An 18334-nucleotide genomic window follows, 5' to 3' on the forward strand; every position below is an offset into this window, starting at 1 on the left:
AGATATTGTGGGAAGATGGCATTGACATTCCTCAGTCTCGGTCTTTGCAAAGTAAAGAAAAGGCATCGGCACTCTGATGTCAATCTCGTGAACTTTATTAGTTTATTGACAGGAAATGAGACTTCAGCACAATTACAATGGAAATTCCAAGACAAATGCAAATTCGACGTTTTAGTAACATTACGTTACACTAAAGGCCACCTATACAAAGACGTGCACAGTTATGGCAACAACTGAAATGAAAATGTAAGTTTCTGAAGGCTAATCGCACAGCTGAATATGTAAAAAGTGCTAAGATACCAAAAATGTAGAATAACCTACACATTTTATCTGAAGTATGTCACTAGCATAAAAAATAAATCACTTTTTAAAAATGCTAAAAAATAGATGCACACTTGTAACAAGTGACTTTGGTTTCTGTCCTTCATACTAAACATTCTCAAAAGTTTACGAGGAGCCAGATCACAAAAGTACAACCCTTATGTCTCAGACCCTCCCTATACAGTGGAATAAACTCCATGCATGGTCACATCAACTGAGGGAATCATTTGAAGAAATCGCGATTAGCTCAACACAGACTCTTCCATGCTTTCACAGTAAAAACACAAGAGCTGCACTGCAACCTTTTTTGTTTGTATCCTTTACTCAGGAGGTTAACCACAAGCCTTTAAGGGGGAACAAAAGAAGCAAGAGACAGCAGATTTCCAGGCAACTCCTCCGGGCAGAACTCTTCCACGTCATGGCGCTGCAGAACACAGAGGCTAGCGCTGGCCTGGACTTCTGCCCTCCTCCCATCATCATCATCATCATCATCATCATCATCTCTCTCTCTCTCAGCTGGATGGAGCCATGACAACCAGCACTGTGGTATTGGCGGCTGCTGCTGCTGCTGCTGCCACCCTACAGTGTCTTTCGCGGTCGCTTCATGAAGGACAGTGTGTAGTCTCCAGACGCCGACGGCTTCTGCCTCTTCGTCTGCACCTGTGACTGTGCCGTCAGCTGCAGCTTGATGGCGCTAGAGTTCACCTTGGCGGCCGAAAGCAGCCCTTTCATGCCCTTCATCTTCTCGCTGTAGAAGGCCACCACGGGGCCGCTGCCCGCCCCCCCGGCTTGGTGGGCACAGGGAGGGGTGGGGCTCGGCGTGTTGGTGCGGGCTTTGGCATCAGGCTCCGCCCCCCTAGCTCCCTGGGAGGAGCGGCGGCGGCCCCCGCCCTCTGCGCCCCCGATCTTTTTGGGGGGGGCAGCCGGGGTTGGCAGAGGGACGGGGGTCTGGCCCGGGGGGAGCAGCGAAGGCTGGTCGTCCAGTTTGGACTCGCGACGCGGGCCCCGCCTGCGACCCTCACGGGGGTCGTCACTGGACTGGTCGTCGTCGTCCTGGGCGTCAGCCTCTTTTGTGATGATGGAGACTTTCTGTCTCACCTGAGGACAGGTGGGGAAAAGGTCAAAGGTCGAAGGTCAGAGGGAGAAGTCACAACACGGCACGATACAGGAGGCAACAGACAAAGAGAGACAAGAAGAGAGGCACATACTGCCCCGTAAGGTAAAGAATGCCCGTATATTTGGTTGTCTGTTATGAAATGTTAGATCTCACCTGTGCGTCGAAGCGACTGAGAGACTGCACCAGGTAGGTGGCCCAGCCCACATGCAGCACAGGTGTGGGGCTTCCCTCTTCCCACTTACAGATGCCGTCATAGAAACGCAGCAGGTGTGCAAAGCATTCTGGGTCTTGTAGTGCTGAGAGAACTGCAGACTGCCTTGGTGAGTCCTGCAAGGCAGAGCAATGAGAGAGAAAAAAAATGAGAAATTGAGATAGAAAGTAGTATTACATTATGGTAGTGCAAGTAATAATGTAATGATAAACCGTGTATATAATTAACATGAATAACTTTACTTTTTTCCACTACTACTACTTGTAATACTATTACTACTACATTTAATACTATTAGTACTTTTCTTATGGCACTGGACCCTGACTGGAGTTTCTACCTTTTCTGTTTTCTCTGTTGTGCCCTCTGCCCCCTCTACCCCCCCCTCCGCTGCCGTCTCCTTCAGCAGGGTGGGGATCACATCATTGGCGATGTCAAAGAACTCCTTATAGATCTCCTCATCTTCACGACAGTAGTTGTAGCTGGGGGAAAAAAGGAAGGACAATGCAATTTAATTTAATGGTAACAGCAGTTTTTCTCTGGTTTCTCAAACCATGACTTGCAGTCAACACATTTTTTTTTATTTCTTTGGAGGGATATTGACTCTCGTGAGTGGGTACACAGTGGGTAGTCTGACTCTTGTGAGTGGGTACACAGTGGGTAGTCTCAAGCTGACTGCTTGATGGGTGGGCTCTGCTCTGGTTGGGGGTCGCTTTCTCAGACAGCAGCTTCCATTGTGTGTTTCATTGGGGCATCTCCACTGTTGTACCAAGGACATGGATATCAGTCACGCGACTTTGCACACCCTCACTCTGGCTACACCCATTCAGCACTCATTCACATCACCAGCCTACTGAACAGTGGTCTAATCCACTTCATCTCGCTCACCTGTTGGACTTTTTCACGTCCCGTTCCTATTTAAACCCCACAGTTTTGTCGCTCGTTGCAAAGTCTCCATTTGCCAAGGTGTGTGTCTGTGTGGTTTTGGAAGAGAACTTTGTGTCCTGAACCTTTCTGTCCGACTTTACCTGGATACTCAGGTGCTCTTTTGTCTCACGTTAGCGCCGCCGTGCTAAATCCTATTTTGTATCCCGTCAGCCTGTGGGTCGTTGCACTGCTCAGCACCTGTCAGTAATCAGCCTTGGTGAACATTAAAACCTTGTTGTCCTGCACTTGCGTGAGAGTCCTCGGACTCAAACCGGGACAATATCAAACAGCTCTATTATGTGTATTTTTCTTTGTTATGTTACAAATGTGTTAGATTGTGATCCAGCAACAAGAGAATCCAAGTATTTCATTGTTTTTTTTACTTTGTTTGAAGCGATTTCAAGTAGAGTCTGAGTGTAAACAACTGCAATGAATCGGACCAGATGTGTAGAAGGAATGGAAATATCCTCCTCTCATCATAGAACTACACCACGAGTCTTAAAGTCTCTCTTTTTCAAAACAAAACAACTAAATGGGAATGATGTTACACCAGGACACCAGGCCGTCACTGAAAGTGTTCCTTTTCTCTCGCTCTTCTCCGTCAGTGTTATGGTCTGTTACTACACATCCACATCCTCCCTGACATCTATGGCAGACAGTCATGGCACAGAGGAAGGGTTTTCCCAACAATGGGTCACAGGAAGAGCCGAGCGGGAAAAGGAAGAGGAGGGAATGTCAGCCTCGGGCGTGCCTCTGGCTGCACATCTGAACAGGGACAGGGGACGACAGAGACGGGCTGTTCCAAACTTTCGGCTCAGAGCACGGGGGGTATTTTTAGAGGCCCGCGCTTGAAGATCGGGAGAAAAGTGAGGCCTTAGCGTTCCAGGAAGCCAAGGCTGCCAAGAATGGAAGCTGAATGAAGTTTCCGGTAAGGGATAAAGAGAGTTGTGTACGGAAACACACGCACACACACACCCACACACACACACACAAACACAGACATAAACACACAGTCCAAGGCACACATGGACAGACATCCACACACGTCAGACATACAACTTTCAGGAAGTGCCGTCTCTTCCCGTACATTACAGAGCAGCACGCGATGCGATGCAAGTGTGCAGACGTCTTCCAAATCGGGAGATGTCAGTCACAACAGGTGGATAACTATGATTAAATACGGTGGAAATAACTACACTGGAAAAAAAATCCCCAGCCTCTCCACAATTCAACATTCTGGATTAACATCTTGCTGTTTGCTGCCCTCTACTGTTTGTTCATGAAACAACGGTCATAGGCTAATGTTTTATGTTTGCGGTCCCAATCCCAAACTCAATCCTGGTGACATGAAACTTTAGGAATAACAATAACATTATAGGCCCGGGCAGCTTTACCAGTGATTTTAACCTCTAATCAAATCAGCATCCTACTGTGGACAGTGTGCATCTATTAAAAAACATCCTGTGTGACATGCTGTTGTAATATAAATTATAACATCTATATTATTCAGGTCTGAGGCCTGCTGGTGTAGAGCATGGATGTTATTTAAGAGCTCCTGACTCACTCCTGCACCACTGTACTATTCAGTATTTTACAGTGGACATCTATTAAAAAACCTCCTGTGTCTATGTAAATTATAACGTCTATCTTATCTGAGGCAGAGGGTTCAGGAATGAGACCTGCAGGTGTAGAACATGGTTGCTATTTAAGAGGTCCTGACTCACTCCGGCACCATTCAGTATGGATGCCATTTAAGAGGTCCTGACTCACTCCGGCACCATTCAGTATGGATGCCATTTAAGAGGTCCTGACTCACTCCGGCACCATTCAGTATGGATGCCATTTAAGAGGTCCTGACTCACTCCGGCACCATTGTACTATTCAGTATGGATGCTATTTAAGAGGTCCTGACTCACTCCGGCACCATTGTACTATTCAGTATGGATGCTATTTAAGAGGTCCTGACTCACTCCTGCACCACTGTGGCAGCCTCGGCCCACGACCCCAGGGCATCCTGTACGTCGCGGTGTCTGTAGTGGTACCCTGCCAGGTACATGAAGGGGTAGATGTGCTCGTTGTTGTAGAACTTCTTGGCTGACTCCACGGCCTAGGAGAGGAGAGGGAGAGGAGAGGAAGAGGCAGAGGGAGAGGAGAGGAAGAGGCAGAGGGAGAGGAGAGGGAGAGGCAGAGGTTAGGAGAGGGAGAGACAAGGGATGGGAGAGGTAGAGGAGTGGAGAGGGAGAGACAAGGGATGGGAGAGGGAGAGGAGTGGAGAGGGGTGGAGAAGGGTGGAGAGGGAGAGGAGAGGAGAGTGCACTGATAAACACACATGAAGGAAATGGGGATACGGTGCGTCTGCGACCAGGCAAAAGAGCACATTATAGAAAGAAGAAGCCATTCTCATAGTTTCTCAGTTATTTTTGCTCGGTCAGCTGTATCCAACTTGAGTGACGTATACAGAACCTGAACCTTTGTGATATTTTTGGTAATTCAGACATTAAGGCTGTTGAAACGCTGCGCTCACCTTCAAGTGGATGTTCAGGGGGCTCTCCTTGCCATTGATGGGCTCCTGGTCCTCCAGGTCTGCCAGCGTGCCCATTGCCATGGGGTACCTGACACAAGAGTTCACACAAGTCAAATATACTCATGGGTTTCATTTATACAGCAAAGATGATCTGGGTGTTATTTCCATTACACGCTTATGTAGGAATATGCTGAGGGGAATGTGATAAAAAAATTTAAAAAAAAGAATATATCTTTTAGGTTATAAGAATAGAGAACTAAAATTAGAGTTGTGCACCTACAATTACTGTTTTGCTTAATCATTGAGTTTTGTCCTAAAAGATTATTTTTAAAAAGTGTCTCACTTTTCCAAATCTCCTCTTTCATAGAGAAGCCACAGGAGCCTCTGCAAAAAGAAAAATAGCAGTTAGGCTGAGAATAACAACAATAAAACATAGAATCAAGCTTTAAGTAATCGGCACAATATACATTTTATCTTGATACATATGGTTACACGATAAAACGATACACGATACATTTAGGTAGAAACATTTTAACCTACTTCAAAAATACATTATTTCTTTATAATATATTTATTATTTATTTATAACTTACGTAAGTACACTGTAATAAGACAAGGGAGCTCTCGTGAATAAACACATAAACAAAACAATAAATCCCTAGAGCACCTCCACCCAACACCTCAATCTGACTTCCTCAGGACGCATCCCAACCTGTTGCAGCTGCAGGAGTTCGGTGCTGTCCGTGTGTAGGTCCAGAGACGGGTTGATGGCGCACACCATAAAAGCCACCTCCATGTTGCGGTTACACTTCAAGTACGAGCCTTTCAAATACAGCCAACTCTGTGGGGGGGGGGGGGGGGGATACATACAATAAAGTAATATAAGAGAAAACAACCACAATCTACTACATATGGGAAAAATAAAATAAACTGAAAAAAAGTTAAAAAAAATTAAAATCTCAAGTTGATTCACAATCACTGAAGTACAATAAAACCAAACAAAGTGACAAAGGGACAAAACCACCATCACAACTACCAAAGCACCATGTTGGATGTCCACGAGGCACGTACCCTTTCACTCACTCCGGCGGTGATGGTTTGACCCCTCCGGTCCTCGTTCCCTTTCCCGTGCCATGTGACCTCGGCCGTGTCCTCGCCGTCTTTACCATAGATGACCCATGCGTGGTCCTCCGAGAGAGCCAGGTGGACGTCACAAAGCCCCAGGACCTGGCAGGCGGCGACCACTGCAAACGCCACACCTGAGCTATCCAACTTAGTGCCTGAGCACAAAGAGAGACAATTAAAGAATAGACTTTGCAAATCTTTTGTGAGATTTGATGGAGTGTATACATTTTTGCTGATATTGTTCTGCAGGGCATACTACTCAGAAAGAAATCCTGTTCACCGAGTCATACATGCATGGCTCTAAACCGGTCCTGAAGACTAATGAGGACATCCTCTCATTAATTAAAATGAACGCATTTTTGCAAACACCATATCATTCACATTATGGGGTGGACACTCTCTAAATCTCAATCCTAGTAGGTCATGTTATTACCCGTGATTAGACTGAAGAGAGACTGGATGTGCGCACGATCCTTGAAGTAGGAGCGGCTGAGACTGTTCCAGATGACATCGGAGACTTTGTTTACCAACTCCCGACTGGAGATGCCCCCCGACCTCCGGTACCGGGTCAGGTCCACCGCACCTCGAATCTGAGCTGTGAAGCGCTCATGCATGGCCGTCAGCAGACCCAATTCCACAACGGGGAAGCAGGAGTTAGGGCAGTCCGGCTGAAGGGGCTCGAAACGCACCCCAGGCACGTTCACCGGCACTACTCTGTTTACGGCCAGGAAGTGTTCGACAAAGCCTAACACAAGAGATAACAAAGCCAGGTCCGGTTCCGGGTTCCGTAGCTCAGCCTCAAACAGTTTTACCACCGCGTCAATCCCTTGGAGTGGAAAGTGCTTCTTCTGCTCCGACCGCAACCCCATGGTCGGAGATGACTTATAAGAGTTCCAAGTGTGTGGAGAGGGGTGTGTCTCTCTGATATGCTAGAGAAATAAATAAATAATAAGTGCTGGGAATCGCCACACGCAGCTGATAAACTGACCACTTAGTAAACGTTGCACAGTATATGACTGACTTTCTGTTTTATTTGATGTCTGGTTTTGAAGTAGCCGTGGCTTTTTTGACACGTCTCAATCAATGACGTCCTATAGCAAACGTCGGTAGAAGTACCGTTAGCACAGTATAGTTAGCATTACGGTGTCATCTTTAGACATTATCTTATCAGATGTTGAGGTATAAATTCACAGAAAACAGTGAAACAATTTCAATGAAACACAGAGTTGAATTGAAAAGACAATGGGAAAGCTTCACGTATAACTGCTGCGATTGAAAGATTTGTCAGACAAGTAAATATTATCCAGCTAACGCTAGCTGGTCGAAGCTAATGCCGTGCTAAATGCCTTGGATAACACTGAGCCAAACCAATTCACGTGCTTAGAAAAATCATATAAATTCGTTTCGCTGCTTGTTAAAATGATGAATGAAAAAGCTTGATTTGCATTGAAACCGTTCAGACTACACAACAGTAAATTTACCAAAGATGGTAATTTTAACTCCGATGCTTAAAAAGGTGTGCTAACCGCTACGCCAGTTTATAGTTGCGTGTTGTAAGAAGTTGCATAAGCACGCGAGATGCTATTATTATACATACAGCTGATTATCCTGAATAAATCAATTTCACATACTAAAAAGTACAATGAGATACAACAATAAATCTAGAGCATACCGTTAATTCTTCAAGGCTGCAACCACATGTTTTTGTTGTGCTTCTTGCTTTTACCGCGCACTTCAATGACTACGGAGGTTGAGCTAGTCACACACATAGCATTTGCGCCGGGGTGACTTCATCAGCAAACTGGATTTTCCCTTGACGCCAGCTAGTGGAGGTACCGTTCTTGGAGTATGTTTTATATATCTGCGTTGTGGGCCATCCGTTTTAACGTTGACCAATGCGCTGTCTTGCATGGTGGGAAATGTAGTTAATTTATGTGGAATGCTTGGTGAACTTGACTGAGAAAATCATTAACTTCAGCCACCATCCTGATGTCGAAAACAAGTTATTTTTGTTATTGAAAGTTTAGTATCAAATTTGCGTTTAGCTCAGCAGGTACTTTCTTCAGCCACAGAGACGTATTAGGGTTTTATCAGAGTCTATGCTGTTAGCAATAACGAGACAAACTTCCGTTATCCACCTGACCACTAGATGTCAGTATTCATCAGACTCTACTGAGATCTGCTGTCGGGGCTGTGACTAAACAGCAATTTGAGAAACATGGCGGATTTGGAGAGGGAGAACGACACCATCATAAAAGAAAAAGATGATTTACAAATTCTGAAGGTACCCAGATGTTGTTAGAAATATTTTGACACGTTTGTTTTATACTTCAACATAATGTTTGTTTAAATCTTTTGTGCAGTACATTTACGCTATTTGTGCTAGCAAACTTCCGACTCGTTAGGGTTTGTAACTATAACAACAGAGATGGCTAAGTAACAAGCTAGCGATAAGGTTACACTAGTCAAGAAGGAAGAGGGTGCTTTTGTGTCAACATACAAATACTGTGCTATTCTTACCACAAAGGGTACTATAAATATCACATCCATATGCTTTAGAAGTTAACATTACTTACGTTAACATGTTTTGTTTCTTAACAAATAACTGGTCCATATTGAAGGCCTAACACACTGTCTAGCTAACTCATCTAAGCTCAGTTGTCATTACAACCAGTCCATAATATGCAAGTGCTAATGTTGATAGGATCCTCCTGGACTGTCTTCTGTTTCACTGTAATATAAATTACTCTGCTGTCGTCTCACCAGATCGTCTTACTGTTCAGGATATGTCTGTCATCCTTAAAGAGATAGAGTCAAGTGGTATCATGAGACCTATGGACAAATTCGACTTGAGTGTAATATCAGCTGGCCAAACCAAGCTGAGACCGATTATTTTGCATAAGTAGTCTGCTGTCTCTGACTGTCATAACCATGTGGTCATATTTTGCCTGGTTTTGTATTCACTCCTCAACCTTCTTCAGGGTCTTGTCGATGAACTCTACCACTTCAGAGACCACTATTTTGCGACACACAACGTGGAGGATGCCAGCAGGAAACAGAATGACGTGACCCAAGAGATGAACAAGACGTTGCAGAGGCTGGAGGAGAAGGAGGGTAAGACACGAGGACAAGGAGGGGGAAACGATTTTTTAGTAACCGCTCTTTCGGGTTGTTCCTTAGAAGGACAGTGAATACCTTAAAGTGAGCGTCTGTTTTGTTCACCCAAAACAAGTAAAGTGGCAATGAGCCAAAAGACTGCAGACAAGACTGACTGACGAGACAGTTGCCATTTTATGAGATGCAGCCACCTCCACCCTTAACCCTGCCATGTAATAGATCAACGAGATGAAAGTGATCACTGAAAGTCATTAAATAGTTATTGTAATTGACCTTGCTTCCTAAGAGGATGAGCACTCCCAAAGGCAGGTGTGTGCATTGGCCAGTCTAATTATGGGCTCCCCTGGACTCTCTATGCAGTATGCGACCAGTGTAGGAGAATGCAACCCCACACCATAACATTAACTATCAGAGCTCTCTCACTATCTCGCCCAGCTGCACAGACCTATAGGTTTCTCTTAGGCCCTGCTCCATACTAATTTGTGTATCTGACAAGGGCATTGTGAAGGATGACTTGTCTTACCGTATCACTTTCCTCCACTTCCTTACCTTCATCGTTTGGTTTTAGCTTGTGCCATTAATACAGCTGCACTGTACTGCCTAGATCAAATAGGGGTTTGTACTTGGGATGCACCTCTTTTTGTACAACTCGTTTCAGGCTAAGTACTTACATTTGTGTACATCCTGATACCAATTAAATTCAGCATTATTTATATAGCGCCAAATCAATCAAATTGTCTCAAGGCGCTTTACAGAGCCCAGGGCCTGAATCCCCCTAGAGACAGGGGGCAATGGTGACAGGGGCGAGGAAAAATGTCCCTATTAACAGGAAGAAACCTTGAGCAGAACCTTGGCTCATAAGGGGGGGCCCATCTGCTTGGAGCCGGCCGGGTAGAGAGGTCAAGATAGAAAAAGAAAGGTGGGGGGGCTTGTGGCAGAAGGGGAAGGAGGAGAAGGGGAGGGGAGGCCATCAGAAACCTGGCAGATGAATTCATACACGTATCAGGATGAGCATGCTAGCATACATGTGGAAAATGTACACAATACATACAAACATGATACATGATGCATACACAATTGATAGTGGATAAGGTGGGGTGAGAAAGCAATCAAGTATTGTAGGACAGCTAAGTGGGTATACAGTGTGCTCATACTATAACAAAGGTACGTAAGTAGAGTAATGAAACAGAAAATGATGTCGATGGCTGCAATTATTTACATTGCAGGTAAATGCTAGCACAGAGTATGCGGTAGAATAAGTGCATGACAGTGTGGTGGGGGTGGGGCTGGGTAGGTCTAGGGCGGGGGTTTCTGCAAGTAGGTCAGGTGGAGAGACTGCAGCAGCATCCCACAGCGGAGACGGTCTAGACTAGTAGGGGAGGAAAGAGATGAAGTGAGTGGGCAGAGTTCAGCTGCCTAAGATGTGTATATGTACCAAATGGATATACATAATAATATGAATTTCAAATCAAATGTATTATAGGATAATAAACATAAAACCTTCTGTGTAAACAAAACCGTGGTATCCGAGATTTTTTTATGAGTATATGAGCGCAGTATTTGCCCCTTACCCGACACCCTATCAGTGCATCCCTAGTCTGTACTCAGCAAATCAATTGTGGTACAGTGTGAGAAACCGTCAATAGTTCTTCAGAGGGCTATTTATAGAAAGCAGTTCATTCTTTTTTTTATTGGCTGTGCTCTCAAAGGTCTCTGATAAACAGTTAGCTCAAGTCTGCCTCTCCCCCTCAAATGAGCTCAGTCAAATATAGTTAAGCATTGCTGTAGTTTGATTTGTTTAGCTCTTTAAGTCCAGGAAAATGCAGTCTGGTTTTGATCCCACCAGAACAGTGCTCCAAAATGTTCACTCCTTTAGAACAGACATAAATTATAAGTTCATTAGCTTAATAGGCAAGTGAATTATCCTGTGTGTGTGTATGGCCAGTCCAATTATGGGTTCTTCTGGATTCTCTATGCAGTATGTGACCAGTGTGGTATAATGTCGTCTCAAGTATTCTCCTCTTAAAGTTACTTGCTGACCAGGCTGTAATGGATAACATTTTGTTCACCTTGATAAAGTTATTTGCTTGTCCTGGCCACATTTGGGAGTTGTCATTCCATACCCGACACATACATTCTGCCCTACATATCCTCAAAATGTCCGCCCCTTGACGCATACATTCTGCCCTACATATCCTCAAAATGTCCGCCCCTTGACGCATACATTCTGCCCTACATATAAAGTGTTGGTTGTTATCAGAGAGAGGCGTATTCATATCCTCCATCTTGTTTCCCCTCAGAGGAGCACAAACACAGCGCCCAGTTCCTCCTGCAGCGGGGCCGCTGTCTGAACGTGGGCCCTGACTTCAGCCCCGGCGCGGAGGAGAACCTGTCGCGGGCCGTGAAGCTGGAGCCCAGTCTGGTGGAGGGCTGGAACACACTGGGGGAGCTCTACTGGAAGAAGGGAGACCTGGTCGCAGCCAAGACCTGTTTCTCCGGTGCCTTGCAACAGGTCAGTGGATTGACAGCATGACTGATGGGCTGGCTGACTGATAAATACAAAGGAAATGGAAATAGAGCACTCAAAGCGCTTTACAGATTAATCCTTCAGACATCTACCCATTCACATACCCATTGCTGAACGACTCCTCTACCTCCTGAACCATTCCCCCAGTAGGGAAGGATGAAGGGAAAATAAAAGAAATGAAACCAGTAGGAAATATGGATGACAAGGGGGGTGGACATAGATGGCTCTACTGAGGCAGGAATAGGGCTATTGAATTTGGCCGTCAGACTTTGGCCTGTCTTCATGTGGACAATATTCCTCTCTCTTAGACAGTGACTGAGAGTTTGACAAAAAAAAACAGGTATCAAAGCAGGATTGTGTTTACAAAACCCACATACACTGACCCTTTTGTTCCTACAGGAGAAGAATAAAGTGTCTCTGAGGAGCCTGTCCATGGTGCTGAGACAGCTCCCGCCTGAAGGGGGCGATCAGGAGCAAGGCAAGCGGGTGTTGGAGAGCGTGGACATGGCCAGGCAGGCGGTGCAGCTGGACGTCAAAGACGGGACATCTTGGTGTGAGTAGGACTTCATGTCACAGACCACTCTGCACACAGTAGTATGATATTAACACATAATAATTAAATAAAAGATAGAAAAGCGTCTTTCTGTATAAACTGAACAACAACCTATCAGTCCAAGTATGGAATGTCATTGGTATTCAAAATATATACTTACATGTTTATGTGATTAAAAGTAGTTTTGCTAATATGGATGGTGTGTTGAAATAAATAACATAATGACACATTATGTGACACATAACCTGGTGATTTGTTCTTTCCTGCAGATATCCTGGGCAATGGCTACATCTCCCTGTTCTTCACTAGTGGACAGAAGCCTCAGATCTCCCAACAGGCCCTCAGTGCCTATGCACAGGCTGTGAGTAGTGGGGGTTGATATTGAGCATTATATTGATCAGTGATCACTCATAGTGAATGGCTATAACGCATAAACACATTTAATAATGCCTCACATGTGGTATGTACCCACATAAATTAGAGCTTAGTTATGCTCTTGTTTTGAAGTGTAACTGCCCCCTTAAATGTGTTCTTTGAGCTGTGAACTAAATGATGTGATTGTACTGTGATGACACATGGCGCATATTTATAAAATGCGCCGTGTAATGGGTTGAAAACGGCATCTAGTCTTTAAAATCATCCTGAACCTTGCAAGGCCGATGCCGACCGGAGTCAACCGGTTGGGCCTTATGTAGGTCATGAAATAGGCTATCCTCTGCCAGCCCCTGAGTGAGAGCTAACCCTAACCCCGTCAGCCACTGAGTAAGAGTCTCATTTTCATTTGCAGATTGGGACTCATTCAAGGGAGTTTACCCCCCACTCTGCCCCCCACAGTCCCACTCTTCCCCCCCTTCAGCCCCTTGCCACCTTTTTAAGCATTTTTCAAAATTATGCAGCGGAGTTAGGCTCAGAGCTGGGGGTGAAGTTACATTTTAATTTCAATCCCCAACGTTTGAAGTACCTTATCTGAAAGGCTAACATTCCTCCTCTTTTGTCATCTCTGCTCACATCCTCTCTCACAGGAAAAAATCGACACGGCAGCCTCCTCAAACCCAGACCTGCACTTCAACAGAGCTACGGTAGCAGAACCATTCTTGTGTCACCACTTTCATTTTATTTTCTCATAAACATGTACTTGGAAGCACAGGATTTGTTTGGAAAGTTATGCCACAAATTTAGGATTTCACAGTGTTTTTCAAGCACTCAACATTCAAAACAAATATTAATTATGCAAGGGATAATGTATAGTCCACCTGTGGTATCGGAAAATAAATCCCAACAGGACGGACGGGACCCCGAAGTGCATTGGAAGGTTCATGTTTTGTCCTGAAGGGATTTATTTTTCCCATACTGGCCGACAGACTATACATTATCCCGCTTGTTATATGGTTACTTGCCAAAGTCATGACAGTCCTCCAAATTACCTCTTGTTAATGATTTTGTGACTTCCGTGGAGAAAAAATGTTCTTTAAGTTTCAGGTGTTGCGTAGCAACCTATCATTTGCTGACTCCAAGTTCAATTCCCGTTACGTTAAGTGAACAGACTACTTTTGGAATGATATGCTATTGGGGTGGCCAATGAAACATTTTGCAACATTCTAAGGAGCCATATAATAACATATTACTATTAAGAGGACTGTAAACTAAAGGTCACAGGTGTGGATTTGTGAGCAAACCTTCTAGTTAATTTCCCAAAGAACCAGGGCAGTGATTTTGATTCTATCAGATCTATCTTTCTGACTCCCACCCCCTTCCCCACAGCTGTTTCAGTACGAGGAGATGTTCAGTTCAGCTCTGGCTGGCTACAGTCGAGCGGCCATCTTGGATCCGGCATGGGAGGAGCCTGTGGAGAGGGAGAAGCAGCTGCTGGACTACCTGGAGCGAGTCACGGCCCTTATCGACAACAAGGTGAGGGAGGGGGAGCCACAGAGAACACGCTGGAACCATACCCACTCATGGATCTTGCATGGATTACACACCCCAAAATACTTCTCCACACACACAGTCACAGACGCAACACCCAAACATTCTTACACAGGCTGATGAAACACAATACACCTCCACACACCCAAGACCACTCGAACGCAGTACACTCCCAGCACTCCGAATGCCATGGTTACGATTTGTTAGGAGTTCATGCGAGAGAGTGCTGCATCATTTGGAAGAGATAACTGAATGCAGGCCGCCAGTAGATGGCAGTAGAGAGTCTTTTTAAATCAGTGATTGAATGAATAACAAAATTAAAAGTTAACTCTGTCTGTCTCTCTTTCTCTCCCACCCACACACACACCCACACACACACACACACTCTCTCTCACACACACACACACACACACACTCATTCACTCACACACTCACTCACACACATACACACACTCATTCACACACAGGGAAAGGTGAAGGCTCGGCGTCTGCGGACCATGCTGTCCAATCTCAGCCTGTCGGCTCTGGGTCCTTGTGCCTCTCCTCAGTTCCGTGCCCCGACAGGCCGGACAGGAAGCCTGGTGCCCCAGTGTATCTCTACCCTCACACATGGCATCAACACTGGGGTGGCCGCCATGGGCAAGGTGGTCTTCAGCCTTGCTCCAGAGGGACGAATGGCTTTGTAAGTCCACTGTTCAGTTAAATACACTTGATTGATTGATTGATTGATTGATTGGTTGATTGATTGATTGATTGATTGACTGACTGACTGACTGATAAATATGTTGAAAGAAACAGAAGAAAAGAAAGCAAAAGAAAAAAAGAGAGGAAGAAACAAGGGGAAAAGTCATGAAAAGAAAAAAGTATGGCCAATATACTGTAATGATCTTTCATCTTCTCTTTTCTCGCGTCTTCCTTCAGCACGTTCGGTATGGTGGACAGTGAGGAGACCTGTTGTGTGGTGATGGTGTATAACACAGCAGACAGCTGGGGAGTGCTGATTGGGGACTCTGTGGTGATCCCCGAGCCTCAAGTCAAACGCCACAGCGTGTCGCACAAAGACAAGGTCAGTCCCTACCACCGATGCCCACACTTCTAATTAAATGCCCCTACCACCGATGCCCACACTTCTAATTAAATGCCCATTCAGATCATTCTCATTATGTAAAATGCCACAGTCAGACATAACTAAGACGGGCAGTATCATATTAAATGCTTTTTCACTGTGTATCAATGACTGAATATAGAGTCGATATATAGTCTAGATCAGTGGTTCTCAAAGTGGGGGGCGCGCCCCCCTGGGGGGGCGCGAACACTCTCCAGGGGGGGCGCGATGTCACAGACGGAGAAAAAAAAAACTACCGCCGACCTGTCACTGGTTAGTGAAAGCTCCCTCAGTGGCGAAATGCAAGGGGCTGGACTGACCCAAACAAATTAAATACGGTTTTGCTCCTGATCCACCAATCAAAACGGAGTTTTTTCATTTGAACGCGAGTTGCACCTAAGTTTCCGAGTATAAAAAAAAAACCGCATTGGTAAGCTCTCACCCTGAGATGACTCTGCAGAGTTTGTTCAATTTCTCTTGTTTCCTGTATCATTCAGATATTCATTGCTTTATAAACAGTCTTTTTAAAGACTCACTCCTTCCTTAGTAATACCTTACTGCGCTTACAGTAGGTCTATTCGTAGCCTATTCTAAGGAGTAATTTGCTCCAGTCTTTTGAAAAAGCTCGTAGCCCCGAGAGCTAGCCTAGCTAGCTACCTTTTTCCAACTGCAGCTAGCCCTTTTCTCCTTAACACCTACCTTTACATTTTTGTATCATCCACCGTGTTGCAACAAATAAAACACCAGCACTTGAATACTATTTTGTGCTGTCCCTGTCTACATTGTGTACAGTTAGTTTTGTTAGGAATCATTGCCTAGCACAGCCTTATCCTTATCCATGTCGTTCACAACCACACATACAAGAACACGACGTTGAAATTAGAACCTTATTAACTTCACACACACTGTATCAGCAAACAAACACAACTATGGACACGTTTCTGATTCGTAAAAGTCAGAAAGAGAAGCCTGTGGACTTCTTTAAACATGAACGTGATGGCCTCCAGCAACAACGAACCACCATCTCCAAGCAGTGTCTGGAGGCATCTTATGTAGTTGCTCATAGAATTGCTAAGCTTGGCCAACCCCATACAATTGCCGAAACACTGATTTTGCCCGGCCGCGCAAGACGTGTAGAATAGGAGCTAAACTCAGCGCAATACTTATGTCAAATGACATTGTATCACGCCGAATATCAGAAATCAGTTTGGGTCCTATTTCAAAGAGGACTACCGTTCATTCGCCTAAGTTCGGGATCCATTTCTCTGCTCAGCAGACGAGCTGTCAATAGACATGAAAGAGCAATTGAAGAGTGACAGTAGACTTAAGCATCTCCCCTATTTCGTCATTCTGGATAGCAATGATCACCTTTGCGACATAGCCTTAAAAATGCTCATCCTTTTCGCGTCGACATATTTGTGCCAGGCAGGCTTTTCAAGACTGACTGCGCTTAAAACTAAATACCGCAACCGCGCACAGATCGAGGATGACCTGAGGATATGTTTTCAAACATTGCCCCAAGATTTGAGAACCTTTGCAGTGCAAAGCAGGCTCATGTCTCACATTGACAGACCTGTAGGATTTTTTTTGTAAAGATCACAAGAGGCCCATAATAATAACAGTATCCAAATTATAGCAATAATAACACTAATTATTATTATGATAATAATACAATAATAATAATTGGTCGATAATCATTCATTATAATAATAATAACATAATGATGGTGAAAATAATGAATAGCCTACTAATAGGCCTACTATTACTGATAATAATAATAACAATAATAATAATAATAATAATAATAATAATAAATAGTTATAATAATTGTCTGTATGGGCCTAACAATAGCCTAACCTTGACATGTCAGGCCTATCAATAACAATATGCTATCTATCTATCTATCTATCTATCTATATATGGTGGTGTAGTTGAGGGTGGTGGCGGCGGGCCGCGCGCTGGGGGGGCCCCAACTACCCCTAACCAGCTTTGGGGGGGCCCAGCTTGCAAAAGTTTGAGAACCCCTGGTCTAGATATATACCCTATATTTACATATACATTTAGCATTTAGCAGACACTTTTGTCCAAAGCGACATACAACTATATATAGTTGGTGGTGTATGTAAACACATGTATCCATGGAACCATCTGGAAATTATGTGACAAACTTTATTTGTATTCCCCAAATCAGGTGAGGTCAGTAATTCAGAGTAGAGACACCCCAGTATTCAGACTGTATATGATAATATATATTGGTATACACAACCATGTCTTTCTCACTCACTCAAACGTCTAACCTCCCTCCCCCTCTCTATCCTACAGACCTTTGACTTCCGTAGCATACGAGTGGACTCTCCTCTGCTTCTGATCGTCAATGGCAAGAGGCAAGCTGTGAAGAGCCAGACCGCCGCCTCCGTCAGCTACAAGCCTCAGAGCGAATGATGGAGGGATGAAGAGAAGAAACACGGTGGAGGATGGAGAACAGAGTAGTCTGCAGTTCAAAGGCAGCAGCTTATCTATGCTATGAGCCAGCTGGAGAGTGGAGGAGGGAGGCGACAATTTGAGTAACAAGTCAGCCTGCAACTAGTACAAGCCCGATTGAGTGATGGAGAAAGTAGAATGCTACTGTTTAAGTAATATATAAGTTTGTTTGTGTATATATGAATGCAATGTTTTGTGTTTTCACTCTTTAAAACCCTGTACATATTTTTTTAACGTATTTCCTTTTGTTATGTAGTTTGGAGTGTGTGAAGAATGTGTCTCTTTTAATTTGTCACGGAAAATGCTGCTGTTTGTTTACATTTGGGGCCCATCAATCCAATAAAACCTTAAATACATTTTTTTATTGTTAAGATTTTTACACAAAGGCATGTTTAACATTGAACAG

General features: G+C 44.5%; 2 protein-coding genes across 2 annotated transcripts; one reads left to right on the forward strand and one right to left on the reverse strand.

Moving 5' to 3' along the window:
* Positions 1-77: 77 nt before the first annotated feature.
* On the reverse strand, positions 78-8063 carry men1 (multiple endocrine neoplasia I). The gene is made up of 10 exons (XM_012830850.3): positions 7895-8063; positions 6656-7151; positions 6169-6377; positions 5810-5938; positions 5441-5481; positions 5098-5185; positions 4544-4680; positions 1987-2128; positions 1592-1765; positions 78-1419 (listed from the first exon to the last, which is right to left on the reverse strand). Exons 2-10 carry the CDS (start codon positions 7089-7091, stop codon positions 901-903), a joined length of 1875 nt encoding a protein of 624 aa, XP_012686304.1. The 5' UTR covers positions 7092-7151; positions 7895-8063; the 3' UTR covers positions 78-900.
* Positions 8064-8354: 291 nt separating this feature from the next.
* Positions 8355-18284, forward strand: ttc5 (tetratricopeptide repeat domain 5). The gene is made up of 10 exons (XM_012830852.3): positions 8355-8506; positions 9204-9336; positions 11640-11851; positions 12266-12419; positions 12689-12780; positions 13442-13498; positions 14181-14327; positions 14810-15024; positions 15264-15408; positions 17770-18284. The coding sequence occupies exons 1-10, from the start codon at positions 8441-8443 to the stop codon at positions 17887-17889; spliced, it is 1341 nt and encodes a 446-aa protein (XP_012686306.1). The 5' UTR covers positions 8355-8440; the 3' UTR covers positions 17890-18284.
* Positions 18285-18334: the final 50 nt, after the last annotated feature.

This window comes from Clupea harengus, chromosome 18, assembly GCF_900700415.2.
Source record: "Clupea harengus chromosome 18, Ch_v2.0.2, whole genome shotgun sequence".
In the NCBI taxonomy this organism is placed as follows: domain Eukaryota; kingdom Metazoa; phylum Chordata; class Actinopteri; order Clupeiformes; family Clupeidae; genus Clupea; species Clupea harengus.

Bases quoted from the DNA above. Each gene is read 5' to 3' on its own strand.
- men1 (XM_012830850.3), bottom strand. From the start codon at position 7,091: ATGGGGTTGCGGTCGGAGCAGAAGAAGCACTTTCCACTCCAAGGGATT. The intron at 5,186-5,440 runs GTGAGACACTTT...CTCTTGTGTCAG, and splicing joins GAAAGAGGAGATTTGGAAAA to GTACCCCATGGCAATGGGCA. The intron at 1,766-1,986 runs GTAGAAACTCCA...TCTGCCTTGCAG, and splicing joins CAACAGAGAAAACAGAAAAG to GACTCACCAAGGCAGTCTGC.
- ttc5 (XM_012830852.3), top strand. From the start codon at position 8,441: ATGGCGGATTTGGAGAGGGAGAACGACACCATCATAAAAGAAAAAGAT. The intron at 14,328-14,809 runs GTGAGGGAGGGG...ATTCACACACAG, and splicing joins CGGCCCTTATCGACAACAAG to GGAAAGGTGAAGGCTCGGCG. The intron at 15,025-15,263 runs GTAAGTCCACTG...GTCTTCCTTCAG, and splicing joins CCAGAGGGACGAATGGCTTT to CACGTTCGGTATGGTGGACA.